This window comes from Hypanus sabinus, chromosome 5 (assembly GCF_030144855.1).
Source record: "Hypanus sabinus isolate sHypSab1 chromosome 5, sHypSab1.hap1, whole genome shotgun sequence".
Lineage (NCBI taxonomy): Eukaryota > Metazoa > Chordata > Chondrichthyes > Myliobatiformes > Dasyatidae > Hypanus > Hypanus sabinus.
In genome coordinates, this window is record NC_082710.1 from 13,780,943 (window position 1) to 13,802,998 (window position 22,056).

At 40.7% G+C, this 22,056-nt stretch overlaps 1 protein-coding gene across 1 annotated transcript in view; it reads right to left on the reverse strand.

Annotated features, from left to right (window-relative positions):
- The window catches only part of msh3 (mutS homolog 3 (E. coli)), a 258,875-nt gene that overhangs the window by 158,023 nt on the left and 78,796 nt on the right, over positions 1-22,056 (reverse strand). Inside the window, exons 14-15 of the mRNA XM_059969397.1 lie at positions 7,947-8,134; positions 3,962-4,130 (exon numbers count right to left, since the gene is read on the reverse strand). Coding sequence (XP_059825380.1) covers positions 3,962-4,130; positions 7,947-8,134 — 357 coding nt within the window. The remainder of the gene's footprint in view (positions 1-3,961; positions 4,131-7,946; positions 8,135-22,056) is intronic.

Sequence of the window (22,056 nt, forward strand, 5' to 3'; positions counted from 1 at the left end):
GCCTTTGCCCTTTAACATTTGACACCCTGACCAATTAAGAACCTATAGGCCTCTGCTCTAAATGTACCCAATGACTAGGGCAAGACAGCCGTCTGAAAAAACGCTGAATGAACTCAGCAAGTCAGGCAGCATCTATGGAGGGAAATAAACAGTCGATGTTTAGGATGAGATCTTTCATTTGATGGCTCTGGCCTCTACTCACTGAAATTCAGAAAAATGAGGGGTGACCTCACTAAAATCTATCTAATGTTGAAAGGCCGCGGTAGAGTTGATGTGGAGAGGATGTTTCTTATGGTGGGGGAGTCAAAGACCAGAGGACATAGCGTCAGAATAGAGGGACATTCTTTCAGGGCGGAGAAGAGGAGGAATTTCTTTATCCAGAGTGTGGTGAATCTGTGAAAATTGTTACCACAGGCTGCAGTGGTGGCTGTCATTGGGTATATTTAAGGCAGAAGTTGATAGATTCTTGATTGGTCAGGGAATGTGGAGATACAGCGAGAAGGAAGGAGACTGAGGCTGACAAGGAACTAGATCAGCCTTGATGAAATGGCAGAACAGACTCGAAGGGCCAAATGGCTTAATTCTGCTCCTATCTTCTATGGCCTTAATAGCCCGAAAGATAAACTGTTTATTGCTCTCCATTGACACTGCTTTATCTACTGAATTTCTCTCTCATTTCGCGCAGGTTGTTCAAGATTTCCAGCATCTGCAGTATCCGTTGTGTTTCTAGGTAATTAGTACAAAACTATTCTCTCAATCCACTCGGAATTCCCTGCCCAATTCCCATAGCTTTCAGTAGAAAAAACATGAAAATTAACCAGCTTGTAGACTGAGCAAATAAATAAGTAGGCAGACTGATCTGAGAGCATTCTGTCCCACAAATAAACTACGTAACCCATAACAGCCTCTCAAAGAATTTCTTTATTAAGAGGTCAGCACAACACCATGGGCTGAAGGGCTCAGACTGAGCTGTATTGTTCAGTGTTCTATATTCATATGATACAAACAATGGTCTGAAATTATACCTACAATGATTGTTGCAATGTCTCTAATAACACAAAAACCTGAAGAAATTAGAAATAAAACCCTTCCTCTTAACTAAGGTTTTTTTTTCGGTCCCTTGCTTTCAGCTTTTTTTTTGGTAGAAGGTATTATTATCTTCTGTTTTTAAGTGTATTTACAGTTTGGGGGGTTTGAATGTCCTGATTTATATTCTCTATATTGTGTTGTGGTTGGTCTGGAGTTTTTTTTTGTTGCGGGGCTTGGGGAGGATACTAATTTTATATGTTTTCAATTTGGGTGCTTTCTCAATTATCTTTTGTGTATTATATTATTATTGTATGTTTATTTTTACACTGTATTAATGTTCTTCATTTTGATTTGGGGTTTTTTTTCTATCTGTAGCGATGTAGAAAATGCATTAAAAAACTAATATATTAAAAAAACCGCCCAGTAAGCCAGACAGGAAATTGATGAGAGAAAGTTCCTCAGCCAATTCAAGCCTTACTTTTCATATTCTACCCTGTCAGAATCAGATTTAACATCACTGGTGTATGTCATGAACTTTGTAACTTCGCAGCAGCAGTACATTGCAATACACAATACTTGAAAAAATCAGAACTACAGTTAAAAAAAAGTATATACTAGTTAATTTAAATCAGTGCAAAAAATAGGAAATAAAAAATGTAGTGAGGTAGTGTTCATGGGTTCAATGTCCATTCAGAAATCAGATGGCAAAGGGGAAGAAGCTGTTTACGGAATTGTTGAATGTGTGCCTTCAGGTGTCTGTACCTCCTTCCTGATGGTAACAACGAGAAGAGGGCATGTCCTGGGTGGTGGGGGTCCTTAATGATGGACGCCATCTTTTTAAGGCACCATTTGTTGAAGATGTCCTGGATACTTTGGAAACCAGTGCCTATGGTGGTGCTGACTAATCTTACAACTCTCTTCACCTTACTTCGATCTTGTGCAGTAGGCCCCCCCACCCCCACCACTCCATATACCAGACAGTGATACAGCCAGTTAGAATACATCTGCAGAAATTTACAAGCATCTTTGGTGACATAACAAATCTCCACAAACCCTTAATAAAATACAACCACTGTCTTGCCTAAGTAAGACTTGTCCACGTTCTAAGTAAGCCCAATATGTTCATATTTGCGGACTCATTCAATAAACGTTGGGCATTATCAATATTACACTACGCTTTGACTGGTCAAGTCTGGATTGTTAGTCTAGCCTTGCTAACAGCACATCGATGCAACCACGAAGAAAATGTGCCAATGTTTAAGCTGACGAGGCTAAGCATGTCACTGAACACTCTCAAAAGCTTCCAGAGATGCAATGGCGAAAGCATTTTGACGAGTTGCACCATGGTCTGGTATGGTAATTCCAGGGCAGGAGTGCAATCATCTGCAGGGAGTAGTGGACTCTGTCCAAAACATCACGGGTACATCCCTCTCTGCAATCGGTAGTATCCACAGAAGAAGGTAACATCCATTATCAAGGACCTTCACCATCCATGGCATGCGATTTTCTCACAGGAGGTACAGAAGCCTGAAGTGCCACACCAGCAGGTTGAAGAACAGCTACTTCCCTGTGGCTCCTGAACCAACCGGCAAAATCCTGGCCATTACTTCAGCGCAGTAACAATATGATTCTTTTCCACAACACTGGATTTTGTTTAATTTTTGGTTCTAATTCTGATCTTTCTTGTACAGTTTATGGATAATTTGCATTTTTGTTTTTCCTCTGCATGTTGAGCCTCTAATATTGCAGCAAGTTTCACTGCACCAGTGAATTCCTGCATTTGTGCATACCACAGTTAACTCAACTTGAATTTAACAATCATTTTAATTAGCAAATATATCTCTCAATGTTGTTTAAAGGAACTTAAGAACAGATATATTATCACACAATAGTTTCTGACTACTCATCTTAAAGTCAGTTAAAATTGATAAACTCTTCATCTTTCAAATTTGTTCAGTGTTATTTCAAAAGTACAGGATCTCAAAACCCCATGTACGAATTTGAAGATAACTATCAGGACTAAATCGTAACTATTACAGCCTCAAGGAGCTCAATGCATTCATCTCTCAGTAAATTTCTCATGACAAAACATCCTGACCTTTCTGTTAATGTTTTACAGTCTCTACAAGTCTCACCGTTTTTGACTGTTGGGATGTAATTCATGTAATTTGCCTAGTGACTCACTGGATAGAAGAACAGTAAAGAAATCTAGACAATGGTTCAAGATGACAGATACTTTTTTATTCCTTTGTTGCTAAAGTGATACAAAAAAGATGAAACTAATTGGCCATCTCAACCTTTATCCACGACAGATAAAATGCTGGAGGAACTCCCCAGGTCAGGCAGCATGTACAGTGGGAATAAAAAGGTCTCGACCTGAAACAACAGCTGATGATTCCCCTCCATAGATGCTGCCTGACCTGGAGGGAGGGGGAGAGGGAGGGGGAGGGGGAGGGGGAGGGGGAGAGGGAGAGGGAGAGGGAGAGGGAGAGGGAGAGGGAGAGGGAGAGGGAGAGGGAGAGGGAGAGGGAGAGGGAGAGGGAGAGGGACTATGGCATGTCAAATTGTCAGATGAACAATTAGTTTCAGTTGGACCGCAGATCATGGTCTTTCTTGGGAGCTTTGCTATTGCTTGCTTGGTGGGTGGAGGGACCTGATGACTTTTTGTTGCAGTAAGTGGGGGGGGGGGGGAAGGTCGATCCTCTGCTACTGCTTATGCGTGGGGGGAGGGGAGTAAGGGGCTTTGGGGTTCTAACTTTTTTTTACTATTATCACTCATTCTTTGGGGTGCTCTTCTGTTTTTGTGGATGTCTGCGAAGAACAAAAATTTCAGGTTGTAAATTTTATACATTCTCTGATGGTCAGTGGAATTATAGTACTATTGAACAAAGCACTGAACATCAGTGAATTCCTTTCCAAGAAAATGGTTTACCTCTTGTCCCGAAACTGTACTGTAATCTAAAGATGGTCGTTTCAGAATCAGCCGAACCTCCCTGAGATGCTGCCGCAGCTGGGAGAACACCCCCTGAATCTCCTGTTTCCTTTGCTGAATTACAGGGAAGTCAGTGAGGTCCCTGAAGAGCTGTGTCTTATTGCCCGACCTGCAGAGATTTCAGATATCACGTTAACAACAGCCGCTGCTCAACACAAAAGAAAGAAAAAATATTTGCTGAGTTTTTTTTTGTTAGAATTAACAAAACTGATATCCTGATGGTTAAAAATCTCATTTCTAACTACACAAGAGCTTTGGTTATTTTTTAAACATGGGCTTTTCTGCTGTTCCTCTGCCAACTCCAAGATGTCCATGGCCAAATGTGGCAGACAGATTTCTACTTCTGGCTACTAGAATCATACAGTACAGTGCAAAGGTATTAGGATCAGAAATATAGCTAGGATGCCTAAGACTTTTGCAAAGTACTGTTGTAATTGTATGTTTTCTTCTGTACTACCGCCACATAAAAAAAATTCATGACAATGTGAGTGACAACTAACTTGATTTTGCGTCAGTTACATGGTCGGCACAACATTGTGGGCCAAAGGGCCTGTACGTGTGCTGTAATGTTCTGTGTTCTATGAGACAGGTCTCTATTGTGGACTGAGAGTGGGGAAGGGAGAGGGGGGAGGGAAGGGAGGGGAGATTGGGGGAGGAGAGTGAGGGGAGAGATTGGGAGGGGGAGAGTGGGGGGAGAGTGGGGGTGGGAGGAGAGTCGAAGGGAGCAGGAAGCACCAGATACACAATCTGTAATGATCAATAAACCAATTGTTTGGTATCAAACTACATTGCCTGGTGTCTCAGGTATGGGTGTGTTGTACCCGCGCCACTCTCCACCCCTGGCACTCCTTCTCTGCCACCTGTTCCACACCCCTCCCGCAGTGCTCCACCCTTGCCATTCCCAACATCCTTTACTCCTGCCAGATTTACAAACTCGCTTTCACCTCCACGTTGACAAATACAGTCCTGTGCAATAGTCTGGGGCATCCTCGCTATATACATGCGTGCCTAAGACTTTTGCACAGTACTGTATGTTAGAATTTGTTTTATTTTGCAGCAGTACTTCAGTGCAATACATAAAATTATAAATCACAAAACAAATAAATAGTGCAATAAATAAAAAGGAACACTGAGGTCGGGCTTGTGGGCTCACGAATGTTCAGCATTCTGATTACAGAGAGGAAGAAGCTATTCCTAAAACACTGAGTGGGGGTCTTCAGGCTGTGGTAGCTCCCCACCCCCCCCCCGACGGGAGCAATGAGAAGAGGGTATGTCTTGGGTGATGGATACCCCGCTTTAGAGGCATTGCCTTTTGAACACGTCCTCGTTGCTGGGGAGTTTAGTGCCCATGATGAATCTGGCAGACTTGCGACTTTCTACAGCTTTTCCAAACCTCAGTGTTACTTTGCGAAAAATGAGCCAGGGCTATTTTGGACAACCGACAGAGAGGAAAAAAGACAAACTAGCAAACTTCCAGCCTCTGTATTATGTAAAGAAAACTGTTTATGCGGAAACATTTTTCCAATTTTCTTGTTTAAATACTGGCACTAAAAATGTGAAATCAAAACTTGCACTTGTGTAAGTTACGCTTGGAATAGAAGATTTTGTATTTATTATCATCAGCAGAAATTCAGTTCGCATCACTTTTTTTTGAAATGACAAAGTTGCAGTGCTTCACGGAGCAAAATAAAAATGAAGGTGCCAATGTTTTGCTGCCACCCTCCATTGGGATGGGTGGGACTATAACCAGAGGTCATGGGTTAAGGGGTAAAGGTTAAGGGGAACATGGGGGAAACTTCATCACTCAGAGGGTCATGAGACAGTGGAACGAGCTTACAGCACAAGTGGTGAATGGAGGTCAATTTCAACTTTTAAGGGAAGTTTGGATAGGTACACGGATAATGGCCCCAGAGTATTTAGATGGCAGTAGGGAGTTTAAGTGGTCTGGCATGGATTAGATGGGCCAAAGGGCCCTTTTCTACACTGTACTTTTCTATGACTCTATTAAGGTGATTAGGACATGGTGTGTTGGTCTACATTTGTTGGTGGACTGAGTTCAGGGTAATGTGGCAGCTCTATAAAAGCTTGGTTAGATCACACTTAGAATACCATGCTCAATTAGAGGTGGAAGCTTTCGAGAGGTTGCAGAGGAGATTTACCAGGATGCTGCCTGGATTAGAAAGTGCGCCTTATGAGGAAAGGTTGAGTGAGCTTCATTCACAATCCATCAAATAAAAGCAAAATGAGGCCTTTGACCCATCAAGGTTACTCTGACAGTCGGTAAGATCATGACTGATCCTGTATCTGAAACACCAAATTCTCACTCTGCCCACTTATCCTTATTTCCCTGCATGTGAGAATTTCCAGCTTCCGTTCAATATCAATACCTTCCCCGGTTGTGTCGAACTCATTAAATTGATAATCAAATGGCTAATCTCTTTTTCCTGCGCAATGTCTATATCCCTCATTTTCCTCACATTCCTGTGCCTATCTAAACCTCTGTTAAAAGCCCCTAATGTATCTGCCTCTGCCACCACCCCAGGCAGTGTAGTCCAGGCACCCACTACTCTCTGCCCTTTACATATGCTTTGAAATTATCCCTCCCACCTGAAATGCATGCCCCCTGGTATTGGACAATTCAACCCTAGAAGACACTCCCTGTCTACTCTGTCAATGCCTCTTATAATCTTACAAAACCTCTATCAGATCTCCTCTCAGCTTCCACTGCTCCAGAGAAAACAACCCAAGTTTGTCCAACCTCTCACTATAGCACGACCTCTAAAGCAGGCAACATCCTGGTAAATCTCTTCTGCACCATCTCCAAAGCCTTCTAAAATGGGGCGACCGGAACTGTATGCAATACTCCAGATTCTGCTTAACTGGAGTTTTATAAAGCTGCGACCTAACTTCCTGACTTGTGAACGCACTGCCTTGCTTAATAATCCTCTCTTGGTGGATGGCTTCACCTTTTCACATTGCATTCCACCTGTTGTCCACTCATTCCCTTGGTTTCTCTCCATCCCCTTGAAGCCTCTCCATAACCACATCGGTACCTTCATTCCCACTTGATCAGTAAACGGAGGAACTTGTTTAGCAAGCATTTCACGGACAGGGTGGTCTGTACATGGACCAAGCTGCCGGAGGAAGAGTTTGAGCGAGGCTGATCAGCATTAAACATTACGGTATGGCAGTGGTCAGCACTACACTGTTACAGCTCTGTGAGTCAGAGTTCAGTTCTGGAATCCTCTGTAAGAACATCTGTATGTGGGTTTCCTCCCATTGCTCCAGTTTCCTCCCACAGTTCAAAGACTGGTCGGTAGGTTAACTGGTCGTTGTAAATTGTCCTGGTGATTTGCCTAGGGCTAAATAGTGGGTTGCTGGGCAGAACAGCTTGGTAGGCCGAAAGGGCGGGGTATCTCTGAGTAAATAAAAACAATACTTAAAGATACCAAGACAGGTGCATGGATAGGACACTTGGGCAAATGGGACTGGCTTAGATGGGAATCTTGGTCAGTATGGGCCAGTCGGACCGAAGGGCCTGGTTCTATGCTGCTTGCCTACGTTTTAAGGGATCAATGTCTTCCCCTTTTATGCAGCTACAGTCTGCATCTGGGTGTAGATAGGCTGTACAGAACTGAAAGCGTGGGCAGGAATGCACAGGTTTGTCTCGAAACCAAACACTGACGTGCAGACTTGGAGCTCACTTGCTACTGGGACTTGGACTGCAATCCTGTGAAACTCAGCAAATTCTTCCCCTCATTCAGTGTGTAAAAAGGAGAAATAATGAGGTCCAGTTTCTTCCCTCTGAGGATAAAAGTATTGACGGAAATTACATTTCCCTCCATTCTCCAAAAGAAACTGCCTAACTCAGCACCAAGCTGGTAAACACTTAACTACAAAGGTGCATACTTCTGGGTGAACGTACTTGGCTCCACTTTCATCAAGAATGGCCAGGTAGCGGTGCACGGGGCTCAGCAGCTGTGGCAGCTCCAGCAGGAAATCACGCAGCAGAGGGGAACTCAGCTGTGTCTCAGCGGCTGGAAGCAACGTGCGGAAACCCACCTCCAGGTTGGATAAAGTGCGGACGAGCTGGTAGAACTCCCACGTGGAGCACTGAAACATAAGGAGTGATCGGTTAGGGAACTTGACAAACATCGAGTTAGCTGCAGTAAAAACACAGTGAAGGAGATATTCAGAAAGTTAGGCAGCATCTGTTAATGTGTCACGGCAATTACACTTCATCAACCTGATGTATTCCTCTCTTTACAACTGTGACTCAAACACAAGACATAGGAACAGAATTAGACCATTCGAGCCATCAAGTCTGCTCTACCATTCCTGTCTTCTCCACATAACCTTTGACACCCTTACTAATCGAGAAGCTACCAACCTCCACTTTAACTCGGTCGTAGTGAGGACTGGGCCTCAAGCCGCAGTATTTCCTGTTTACGGCTGCCCAGGAGAGAGGCAGAGTCGGTGCTGCCCCCCAGTGTTCACTTGGCAGAAAACAAGCTGTATTGTGTTCAACTGCAGACTCCTGCAACATTCACAGACTCAGGGTCTTGGACTTTCTTTTTTATGTGACTGTATTTTACTGATAGCTTATACGTACCTTGAGTCGGGTGTGACTGTACTGTGCTTTTCACCATGGACCTGGAGTAGCAGTTTCACTTGGCTACATTCACTGGTATTCATGCATGGCTGAATTACAATTAAACCTGAACTTGAAATATACCAAATAACTTGGTTCCACAGCAGAGAACAAACAGGCCTATATTTTCTGATGTCAATATGGAGTGACGGGGAACCTCAAACACAAAAAATGTTTGTCAAGATAGGATGGTGAGGAAGGCAAATGCAATGTTCGCATTCATTTGAAGAGGTCGAGAGTACAAGGGCAGGGACGTGATGCTGAGGCTTTATAAGGCACTGGTGAGGCCTCACCTTGAGTATTGTGAACAGTTTTGGGCCCCTCATCTAAGAAGAGATGTGCCGGCAATGGAGAGGGTAGAGAAGAAGTTCACAAGGATGATTCCAGTACTGAAAGGGTTATCATACGAGGAACGTTTGATGGCTCTGGGTCTGTACTCGCTGGAATTCAGAAGGATGACGGGTGGGGTGGATCTCACTGAAACCTTTCAAATGTTGAGAGTATTTGAGACAGATTAGATGTGGAAAGGATGTTTCCCGTGGTGGGGGAGTCTAGGACAAGAGGGCACAGCCTCAGGATAGAGGGTCATCCATTTAAAACAGAGAAGTGGAGAATTTTCTTTAGCCAGAGGGTGGTGAACCTGTGGAATTTGTTGTCACAGGTGGCTGTGGAGTCCCGGTTGTTGGGTGTACTTAAGGCAGAGACTGATAGGCTCTTGATTGGCCATGGCGTCAAAGGTTATAGGGAGTGGGGCTGAGGAGGGGAAAAAAGGTTCCAGCCATGATTGAACAACGGAGCAGACTCGATGGGCCAAATGGCCTAATTCTGCGTCTATGTTTTATGGTCTTATGTAGACTAGTTACAGTATCTCCGTGTAAGTGGTTATGGCCTTTGTCCAATGTAGGAAAAAGATTAAGATACATTTCTTTATTTATGGGGCTGATTTTATTTTGGCTAAAGCCCCTCCTCAGTCGCTCGTTGTATGACAGAAATCGATGGATTTGGATATAGAAACTCCTAGAGGAGTTGAAGATCTACCACAAATTACTGAACGGAAGTGTAACAGCAATAACTGCACGGTTTACTCTTGCTCCAAATATTTCTTATACCTCAATGAGATTTAAACCACTACCTTCAGATCTGAACACCGAATGATACTGAAAAGGCCATGACATACTCTATTTCCTCAGCATATGTCAGGTGACACCTGAACAACCTAAATGTAAAGGGCCTACTCCCTTTGATACAAAGAAAGACAGAATATTACAGTACACTACAGGCCCTTCAGCCCATGATGTTGTTCCTACCCTTTAATCTACTCAAAGACCAATCTAAGCTTTCCCTCCCTCAAATCCCTCCATTTTTCTTCTATCTGTGTGCCGCATTAAAAGTCCCTTAAATGTCCCTAATATATCAGACTTCACCACCACCACTGGCAGGGTAATCTCTGTACCAACCACACTGTGTAAAGAACTTACCTCTGACATCCCCCCCTATATTTTCCTCCAATTACCTTAAAAATTACACCCCTTATATTAGCCACTTCCACTCTGTGAAGAACTCTCTGGCTACTGACTCGATCAATGCCTTTATCATCTTGCACATCAAGTCATCTCTCATCCTCCATCACTCTAAAGAGAATAGCCCTGGCTAACTCAACTCCATAAGACATACTTTCTAATCCAGGCAGCTTCCTGGTCAATCTCCTCTGCACCCTCTCTAATCCAGGCAGCACCCTGGTCAATCTCCTCTGCACCCTCTCTAATCCAGGCAGTACCCTGGTCAATCTCCTCTGCACCCTCTCTAATCCAGGCAGCACCCTGGTCAATCTCCTCTGCATCCTCTCTAATCCAGGCAGCATCCTGGTGAATCTCCTCTGCACCCTCTCTAATCCAGGCAGCATCCTGGTCAATCTCCTCTGCATCCTCTCTAATCCAGGCAGCTTCCTGGTAAATTTCCTCTGCACCCTCTCTAATCCAGGCAGCATCCTGGTGAATCTCCTCTGCACCCTCTCTAATCCAGGCAGCTTCCTGGTCAATCTCCTCTGCACCCTCTCTAATCCAGGCAGCATCCTGGTCAATTTCCTCTGCACCCTCTCTAATCCAGGCAGCATCCTGGTGAATCTCCTCTGCACCCTCTCTAATGCAGGCAGCATCCTGGTGAATCTCCTCTGCACCCTCTCTAATCCAGGCAGCATCCTGGTAAATCTCCTCTGCACCCTCTCTAATCCAGGCAGCATCCTGGTGAATCTCCTCTGCACCCTCTCTAATGCAGGCAGCATCCTGGTGAATCTCCTCTGCACCCTCTCTAATCCAGGCAGCATCCTGGTAAATCTCCTCTGCACCCTCTCTAATCCAGGCAGCTTCCTGGTAAATCTCCTCTGCACCCTCTCCAATCCAGGCAGCATCCTGGTAAATCTCCTCTGCACCCTCTCTAATCCAGGCAGCTTCCTGGTCAATCTCCTCTGCACCCTCTCTAATCCAGGCAGCTTCCTGGTAAATCTCCTCTGCACCCTCTCTAATCCAGGCAGCACCCTGGTCAATCTCCTCTGCACCCTCTTTAATCCAGGCAGCTTCCTGGTCAATCTCCTCTGCACCCTCTCTAATCCAGGCAGCACCCTGGTAAGTCTCCTCTGCACCCTCTCTAATCCAGGCAGCTTCCTGGTAAATCTCCTCTGCACCCTCTCCAATCCAGGCAGCATCCTGGTAAATCTCCTCTGCATCCTCTCTAATCCAGGCAGCTTCCTGGTCAATCTCCTCTGCACCCTCTCTAATCCAGGCAGCTTCCTGGTAAATCTCCTCTGCACCCTCTCTAATCCAGGCAGCACCCTGGTCAATCTCCTCTGCACCCTCTTTAATCCAGGCAGCTTCCTGGTCAATCTCCTCTGCACCCTCTCTAATCCAGGCAGCATCCTGGTAAATCTCCTCTGCACCCTCTCTAATCCAGACAGCATCCTGGTCAATCTCCTCTGCACCCTCTCTAATCCAGGCAGCTTCCTGGTCAATCTCCCCTGCACCCTCTCTAATCCAGGCAGCTTCCTGGTCAATCTCCCCTGCACCCTCTCTAATCCAGGCAGCTTCCTGGTCAATCTCCTCTGCACCCTCTCTAATCCAGGCAGCTTCCTGGTAAATCTCCTCTGCATCCTCACTAAAGGAGGTACAGAAGCCTTAGATCCCATACTATCAGTTTCATAAACAATTATTACCCCTCAACCATAAGCCTCTTGAACCAAAGTGGATAACTTCCCTCACCCTAACACTGAACCTATGGATTGACTTACAAGGACTCTAAAATTCACATTCTCAATATTGACTATTTAGTTTTTGTATTTTTTTCCCTTTTTTGTATTTGCACAATTTATTGTCTTTTGCACAACAGTTGTTTGTCTGTCCTTGTTCGTGTGAAGTTATTCACTGATTCTGTTGTGTTTCCTTGTATTTGCTGTGAATGCCACAACAAAATGAATCTCAAGGTGGTACATATGATACATGATGTAATTAATGACATATTACTGACAATAAATTTACTTTGACCTTTGAACATCCTTCCTATAATGAGGGGATCAGAAATGAACACAAAACTCCAGTTTTTCTCTCCACTGATTCCTTCTGCCAGCACTCTGATGCACAGCTCAACCCCCAACATTCTCCGTTCTTAACACGTGTACCAACTCAGTCCGTTTTCAGTCACAAAGCTGTTTTCCGTGGCGAGCTACGTGAAGGAAAGAGGAAGCATGGCGGTCAGAAGCTGCGCTACAAAGATGTGCTCAAGCGCCATGTGAACAACACAGACATGAACGCCAACACTTGGGAGAAAGATGCTTTGGACAGAAGAAGTTGGTGCTGCACTGTCAAGAAGTCAATCCCAGCTATCGGGGAGAAAAGACAGAAGAAATATGAAGCAGGTCATGAACGCAGACATTTGGTGTTAGAGCAGTCAAATCACAAATGCAACCGATGTGGGAGACAGTGCCGATCCAAAGCTGGTCTTGTGGACCATAAACGTGCCTGCAGAGACTAAACTCTCAGCACAGTCAACATGGAAATCGATGGACAGCCACAGAAGAAGAACAGTCACTGCCAGCAGGCTGCAAAATTACTGGTGGGGCAGCACCGCTGATCCTAATCTCCCCTCAGCTAACACATCTGCATGGATATTTTTCCAAAATGGTCTAAAAGTAGAATACGATGTTTAAATTTCCATTTGCTTGTTCAGTAAATGGACCCCTCCTTCCTGGAGATGAAAGGCAAAAAAAAAACAGGTGAGCTTTGGTTGTTGTTAAATATTTCAATCACCCAAAAAGTCACTGAATAACGGGAAAATATAGAGGGCACCGTCTCAGGGTAGAGGGATGTCCCTTTAGAACAGAGATTAGCACGTCCAGAGAGCAGTGAATCTGTGGAATTCATTCCCACAGACAGCTTGGAGGCCAAGCCATTGGGTATATTTAAAGCAGAAGTTGATAGGTTCTTGATTCCTAAGTGTCAAAGGTTACAGGGAGAAAGCAGGAAAATGGGGTTGAGCACGATGGCAAATCAGCTATGACGGAATGGTGAAGCAGACCCAATGGGAAGGTCTAATTCTGCTCCTGTGTCTTAACGGTCTTACTGACACTGTCCTTGCATTCACAATATCTGATAAACCTCTATAGCAGGGTTCCCAACCGGGGGTCCGTGGACCACTTGCTTAATGGTCCATGACATAAAGACCTTTTGTAACAGGACTGTGTACGTGCATGGGTGTGAGAGAGGAATTGGGCTTGTTTTTTTTCTGCTGTTGTTTATGCCTGTGCTCTGTATTGTCATGCTCTGTGTTCGGCTGAGCATTGTGGGTACGCTATGTTGGCACTAGAGTGAATGGCAACACTTGCGGGCTGCCCTCAGCTGTGTTGGCTGATAACGCAAATGACACACTTCGCTGTATATCTTGACGTACACATGACGAACTTGAATCTTGAAATACTAATTGGGTAAAACATCGATGCAAATAAAAGTCAAGGCACAGGCTTACTCAAGCGACTTCCAATTCTGCAGTGTGCGACCTCCACTCTCAGTCCACGACATGCAAATACGTAAAGAATAACAGTGACGTTGTAACAAATTCACAGCCAAACAGAAAGGGCACAACTGCTTTCAAAACCGTGGAGACGCACATCTCTTCTCGAACTCTCATCATCCACAACTCTTACAGTTAAGCCCTGTGTGAGGTTCCTTGGGCATCATTATTTCACAGGACCTCATGAGGCAGAACAATTTCTTCTCCATTAACAAAAAGACGGCTCAAGGTGTACTTCTTGCGGCAACTGGTAAAATTCCATCTTCCGCAGAACATACTGGTGCAATTCTACACTGCCATCATAGAGAGCATCCTCACATCGGACATTACTGTCTGGTTTGGTGCAGTATCCTCTCGAAACTGTCAGGACAGCGAAGAGAGGCCATTGTCTGCAGTTTACCATCACTGCAGGACTTGCATGCATCCAGGACAAAGCAGTGGGCAGGAAAAATCAGACACCACCCACCATGCAAAATACCTTTTCGTGAAGGTCCCTCCTGTATGGTGGGAGTTACAGAGCTGCTAAAACAAAATCTTCACATCATCTTCAAAGTTTCTCTCCTCAAGCAGTTAATCTGTTCAACCATTCTAGTTTGCCTTCTCCCCGCCCCCTTCTCAGTCATTTCACTGTAAACACATCAAACACCTTTTTTGAAATAATGTTTGTAAATACATACTAGTATTTATGCACATTTGTTCCATATCTGTTCTTTAAACTCTATTTTCATTTTTATATAATTCTTTATTCTTTATCATTGTTGAATGTTGTTTATTGTTGTATGTCTGACCAACACACCACAGACAGCACATGTGAAGTTAGATGGTAAATGAAGCTGATATTATTTAATAAACAATTCTCTTTGTATGCGAGGATTGCCAACATTGAAGTGACATCCAATTACAGGACAGCCCTGGTTCTGACTATCCTGAATCGACTGGATAAACCACAAATGATGCAGTAATAATTCTATTCAGCTTAATAATGATAAATACGGACAACCAGTGTAATCCTGCATCACACTAATTTCTGAAAACAAGGAGCATTACAGCTAGTCTCAGGAAACATTGGTTGACATACTAGACTGTAAACCAATCAACGAGGAGGAAACTGCTTTGCATAATTTCACTTCTACACAATGCACAAATCATTCCACTGTTTATTAGCCTTGATTAATTCTGAATGATTCTGATTCTGATCCTGAAGAAAGACGATTCTGAATCTCATATGCACCTGATTTAAGATGCACATCTGTCACAGGGATAAAGAACAAAAGGCTAGTGTTAAATAGTTGGGTTGCTGGGCGGTGAGGCCCATGGGGCTGGAGGGGCCTGTCCACACTCCAGAGTTTGCAGCATGTAAGTATAATTCAGCGGATTAAGTACAGTGTTGAAAATTACAGAATTGGTTTATTTCGGATTCAGATTTATCTAGTTATCACACGAACATGGAAGCATACAGCGAAATGGGTCGTTTGTATTCATAACCAGCACAAGCTAAGGATGTGCTGGGTAGCCTACAAGGGTTGCCATACATTCCAGCCCCCACATAACATTCAGCAGAATGACACGAGCATCAGCAGCAACAACAATATCAACAAAAGACTTTTTTGTCCTCCCTTTTGTCACTCACTCAAACACACAGACAGACCATCTCTGGGCCTCCGGCCCCCAGTCTCTGGCCCAGACCTCAGGCCTCCGACCTCCGGACATGCCACACGAGGGGTTTGACCATCAGGCCGTGACCCTCAGACTCACCAACTTCGATCTGCCACCTTTGCTGTTGATCAGGGTTCGGCAATCATGGACTAAACTCTGGACCTCAAACTCAGACCTCACATGGACCTCTGTGCTGTGGGGGGTGGGGGGGGGGGGAGAGACACTGACCCTCGTGCCTACTGCCCACACGGACCTCAGGGCCCACCAATCTCGATCAATGATCCTGGGGATTGCTGATCTTTATCCACAATGCCTGCCACCTTGACATCCTTACACGGGGTCCTACGGGATCACTGACCTTTGACTGTGAAGTGCTCCAAACTGGACTCTGACCGCTGGCTCTTGACCCTGAATCCACCTTTACTGCCTCTGACTTCTAACTCCAGTCATCGCTGTCCCTAAATCCTAACCTGACCCCTAGAACCATCTCTTTTTTCTTTTTCAATCTTTTTATTGAGTTTCATATAAATATAAAAAAAACATAACATAATAATGAATAGGTTATGAATACAATAGACTTGAAATTACATTGATAATAGGATAATAATATCCTATTAAACATCAACAAAAAAAAAGTACATTAATCATTCGAGTCTATATAGTTATATATGAAAAAAAACAAAAATAATCATCAAAAGAAAAAGAAAAAAAAATTTAAAATGTGTGAAAGAAAATATATATATGAAACAAACACTAAACTAAAACTAACATGGGCAATAATAACAGTTCATAAGTATATGATAGTGTCAAAGAACTCCGGAATTCCATACCTGAACATGAATAAGCAGAGAGAAGGTCTGGGAAAGGCCAAATTAATTCATATGAAAATGTCGAATGAACAGTCCCCAAGTTTCTTCAAATTTAATTGATGAGTCAAAAATAGTGCTTCTAATTTTTTCCAAACTCAGATAAGAAATAGTTTGAAAAAGCCACTGAGACGTGGTAGGAGGATTTACTTCTTTCCAATTTTGTCATATAGACCTTCTGGCCATTAATGTTACAAAAGCAATCATTCGTCTGATTGAAGGAGAAAACTGATTACCATCCTCATTTGGCACACCAAAAATTGCAGTAATAAAGTGAGGTTGTAAATCGATGTTCCAAATTGAGGAAATGGTAACGAATATGTCCTTCCAATAGTTATGTAAAGTGGGACATGACCAAAACATATGGGTCAGTGAAGCCACTTCTGAATGACATCTGAAACATTGAGGGTTAATATGAGAATAAAATCGAGCAAGTTTATCTTTAGACATATAAGCTCTATGTACAATTTTAAATTGTATTAAAGCATGTTTAGCACATATAGAAGAAGAATTAACCATTTGTAAAATTTTTTCCCATTTATCTGTTGGTATATTATATCGAAGTTCTTTTTCCCATTGTTGTTTAATTCTATCAGACATCTCTGGTTGTATCTTCATAATCATGTTGTAAATAAAAGCAACTAATCCCTTCTGACAAGGATTTAAGGTAAAAATCAAATCTGAGAACTCCGTTGAAGTTGAGTTGGGAAAAGATGGTAAAACTTTATGTAAAAAATTTCTGATTTGTAAATATCTGAAGAAATTAGATTTAGGTAATTTAAATTTATTGGAAAGTTGGTCAAAAGACATCAAAGTACCTTCAAAAAAAAGGTCACGAAAACATTTTATACCTTTCCTTTTCCATATGCTAAAGGCTTGATCTGTCAAGGAAGGTTTAAAGAAAAAATTAAATAAAATAGGGCTATCAAGAACAAAGTTTTTCAGAGTAAAAAATTTCCGAAATTGAAACCAAATTCGTAATGTGTGTTTAATAACAGGATTAGATATCTGTTTATTGAATTTAACTAAATCAGCAGGAAGAAAAGAACCAAGAACAGAGAATAAAGAATATCCCTTTACCTCATTGCATTCCAAATTTACCCACTGCGGACACAATAATGAGTCCAAATCTAATTTCCAATACGTTAGGTTACGGATATTATTTGCCCAATAATAAAATCTAAAGTTAGGTAAAGCTAAACCACCATCTTTTTTAGATTTTTGTAATTGCCTTTTACTTAACCTGGGGTTTTTATTTTGCCACACAAATGAGGAAATTTTTGAATCAATGTTGTCAAAAAAGGATTTAGGAATAAAAATTGGTAAGGCTTGAAATAAATATAAAAATTTCGGTAAAATCATCATTTTAATAGCATTAATCCGACCAACTAATGATAGGAATAAGGGAGACCATCTTGTAGTAAGGTGTTGTATTTGAAGACGCATAGGTAAAAAATTCAGTCTAAATAAATCTTTATATTTCTTGGTAATTTTTATACCTAAATAGATAAAATTATCAGTAACAACTTTAAATGGAATCCTGTCATTCAATAAAGTTTGCGCGTTTAAAGGGAATAATTCACTCTTATCTAAGTTTAATTTATAACCAGAAAAACTACCAAATTGAGCCAACAAGGATAAAATAGTGGGAATAGATCTATCAAGATCAGAAATATATAACAGCAAGTCATCAGCATAAAGTGATAATTTGTATGATTTCTCATTACGGGTAATACCAAAAATATTAGGAGATTCACGAATAGCAATGGCTAAAGGTTCTAATGCAATATTAAATAATAAAGGACTTAAAGGACAACCTTGTCTCGTACCACGAGATAATTGAAAAAAGGAGAATCTATAATTATTTGTAAGAACAGAATCAACAGGTTTATAGTATATTAGTTTAATCCATGATATAAAATTAGGACTAAAATTAAAATTTCTCAATGCATTAAATAAATATGTCCATTCAACTCTATCAAAGGCTTTTTCAGCATCTAATGAGATAACACATTCTGGGACTGTGGGTGATGAAGTATAAATTATATTAATCAATTTTCTAACATTAAAAAAAGAATACCGATTCTTAATGAAACCAGTTTGATCTTCTGAAATAATCTGTGGTAGTACCTTTTCTAATCTAGTGGCTAAAATTTTTGTAAGAATCTTAGAATCTACATTTAATAATGATATAGGGCGATAAGATGTACATAAAGTAGGATCTTTATCTTTTTTAAGAATTAGAGAAATAGTAGCTTCATAGAAAGATTGAGGTAATCTCTTCTTAGCAAACGCATCGTTAAAGATTTCACATAACCAAGGGGAAAGCAAAGAAGAAAAAGTTTTGAAAAATTCTACAATATAACCATCAGGGCCAGGAGCTTTCCCTGAATTCATTGATGAGATAGCTTCACCTATTTCAGCCATAGAGATAGGAGCATCAAACAAGCTACGATCTTCACCTAACAATTTAGGAATATTCAAATTGTTAAAAAAATTATCCATCATGGACAGGTCACCATCAAATTCTGATTGATATAAAGATTTATAAAAATCTTGAAAAGTATTATTGATTTCTTTATGATCAGTAGTTAGATTACCGTCTTGTTTACGTATTTTAATAATTTGTCGCTTAGTCGAAATAGCTTTTAATTGATTAGCTAACAGTTTACCAGTTTGATCACTGTGAATATAGAATTGAGCCCTGGTCCTAATTAATTGATTTTCAATTGAAGAAGATAATAATAAGCTATGTTCCATTTGATGCTCAACTCTCTTCTTATAAAGTTCTATGGTAGGAGTCACGGAATAAATCTTATCAATTTCCTTAATTTTATCCACTAATAAAGCAATATCCAAATATCTTTGTTTCCTTTTACCAGCGGAATACGAAATAATTTGTCCACGGATAAAAGCCATGAAAGAGTCCCAAAGTATTCCTCTGTCAATTTCTTCAGTATAGTTTGTTGAGAAAAACAAATCAATTTGCTGTTTTATATAGGTGACAAATTCTGGGTCTTGAAGCAGAGTAGCATTAAGTCTCCAAGATCTAACATTATTGGAAAAGTCCGGAATCTTAATAGATAACTTCAAAGGTGCATGATCCGAAATAGTAATAGAATCATATTTACAATCAATAACATCCGTTAATAACCAATGATCAATAAGAAAATAATCAATTCTAGAATAACTATGATATACATGTGAAAAAAATGAAAATTCTTTATCTTTAGGGTTCAAAAACCGCCATATTTCTGTAATTCCCGAATCAACCATAAAAGAATTAATAAGTAAGGCTGATCTATTCGGAAGAGTTCGAATAGGTTTAGATCTATCCATCAAAGGATTCAAACAACAATTAAAATCTCCACCCATTATCAACATATATTCATTCAGATTAGGAAGGGAAGTAAATAAACGTTTAAAAAATTCAGGGCAGTCAAAATTTGGAGCATAAATATTAACTAGAACCACTTTCCGATTGAAAAGTGAACCAGTTATCAACAAAAATCTGCCTTGTGGATCAGAAATAGTTTCATGATGTGTAAACAAAATTGAGGGGTCTATAAAAATAGACACACCTCTAATTTTAGCGATACAATTCGAGTGAAATTGTTGACCCTTCCAGAACCTAAAAAAAAACGTTGATTATCCTCCCTCCTAATATGGGTCTCCTGTACAAAAATAATATTAGCGTTCAATCTATGGAATACCTTAAATATTTTTTTACATTTAATTGGATGATTTAAACCATTAGTATTCCAAGAGATAAAATTAATAGATTTATCCATCATGCCAATATTAGTTGTGTATATCATAAAAGGTTAAAAAGACACATAACCCATAATTCAGGAAAAAGGAAAATAGATTCAGGAGCAACCGGAGAACATGACACCTCAACAATATTAATAATTTAAAGTCGGCCCATAAACTAAAAGCAGAAAAAAAATGCAAAAGTGTGAAAAAAGAACCCCACCCCCTCCCCCCACCCTTCGAAGAAAAGCCAAGCGGCAGGCGCATAATCTAACACTAACCTTACCCCCATTTCAAGATGGCAGCTCCATAAAAAGATTTTTTAAAAAAACTATGTAACACCCAGATTTAAATATAGGGTTGCAAAAAGAAAATATATATCAATCAGAATGAAAAAACTAATATAATAAAACAAACAATCTTTAATAAAAAAAGAATAAACATTAAAATTTAAGAGTGTAATATACCTTTAAAAAAATTTCATATATAAATGCAAGAAAGATGACGTTTCAAAAGCAAAGACTTATGGGAAGAAGAAACGACATTTTGAAAAAGCCATCTTACAAAATATAACTGTAAATTCAACAATCTATTAAAAAAGTTTAATAATAAAAAAAAACCAAAATAGGATTAAAAGAGATTCAATAAACACTACAATATATATAAAAAAAACTAAAAAAATTCAAAGCATTCGTCCCATTTCTAAGTACAGGCAAACAAATAAATGTTTATAAAAAGCAAAGTCTTATGGGAAGAAGAAACGACATCTTGAAAAAAATAAATCATTATTACAAGATATAGATGTATATATCTGAAACAGAAAAAAGAATAAAAAAAAATATTGTAAAAGTTAAGAAAGCATCCATAAAACAGTGATAATAGTAAAAAATAAGAACCAGACCCGTAGAACGGGATAGAAAATTATAACCCAACTTCGTAGGTTACTTAAAATGAGATGGCATCCTCTCTCCGAGGAATCTTCAACATGACACATAGTTCAAGTTGCACTAGAAGATCTATATTCTTCAACAAATTTCTTCGCTTCTTCCGGGGTTTTGAAAAATTGCTGACTGTTGTCGTTCAACGTAATTCTGAGCTTCGCTGGATGCATTAAAGCTTGTTTAAGTCCAATTGAGTGAATCTCTGCCATCACTGGTTTAAAAGCGATTCTTGATCTCATTACATCGTATGAATAATCTTCAACAATTCGAAATGTATTGGTGTTATAAGAAATCATACCTTTTTTACGAGCTAATCGAATTAAAAGCTCTTTCTCCCGAGGATAATGAAGGCGAACAATCACCGCTCGTGGTTTATCAGACAGAGCCGAAAATCTCGTAACTCTGTGAGCACGATCGATAACAGGTTTAGATTGCAAACCTTCAGCACTGAAAGTTTCCCATAGTAATTTAGAGAAAAATTCGGTTAAATCACCGGACTCAACTTTTTCGGGAAACCCGATGATACGCAAATTCTGTCTGCGAGATCGATTTTCGAGATCAGTAATTTTAAACTTATACTGATCCATAGTTTTAGCATTCGACTCTACCTTCTTCTCCAGCGCTTCAATTGTACGTACTTTTTCACAAATTGATTTTTCAAGAGTCGCGATCTTATCTTCATGCCGCTGAATGTCTGATGCCTGCGATTGAAGTTTAATTTCAAGCGATCTATCAGCTTCTTCAAGTTCGGATATTTTCCTGGTAAGTTTATTTTCCAAACTTGTCAGTCTGCTTCCCAATCTACCATCTAATCTGCCTTCCAAACCCGAAAGTTTAGCATCCAGTTTAGTGTCCAAAAGAGTAGAAATTGCGTCGATGGATAAAGGATCCTTAGACGATTTCTTGCTTGTAGCCATTTTAAGTTTGACAAGATTAGATCAAATATTATTTTAGGAAGAAAAAGTTAATCAAAAGTATCAACCCATGTGATTAAATTCGAAAAGATTTGATTAAGGGGTGATTATAGTTGAAAAAATGAAGAGCACCTAAAAGGCAGATGTTTACGTCACCATCTTGAAACTCCACCCCTAGAACCATCCCTATGAACCTAAA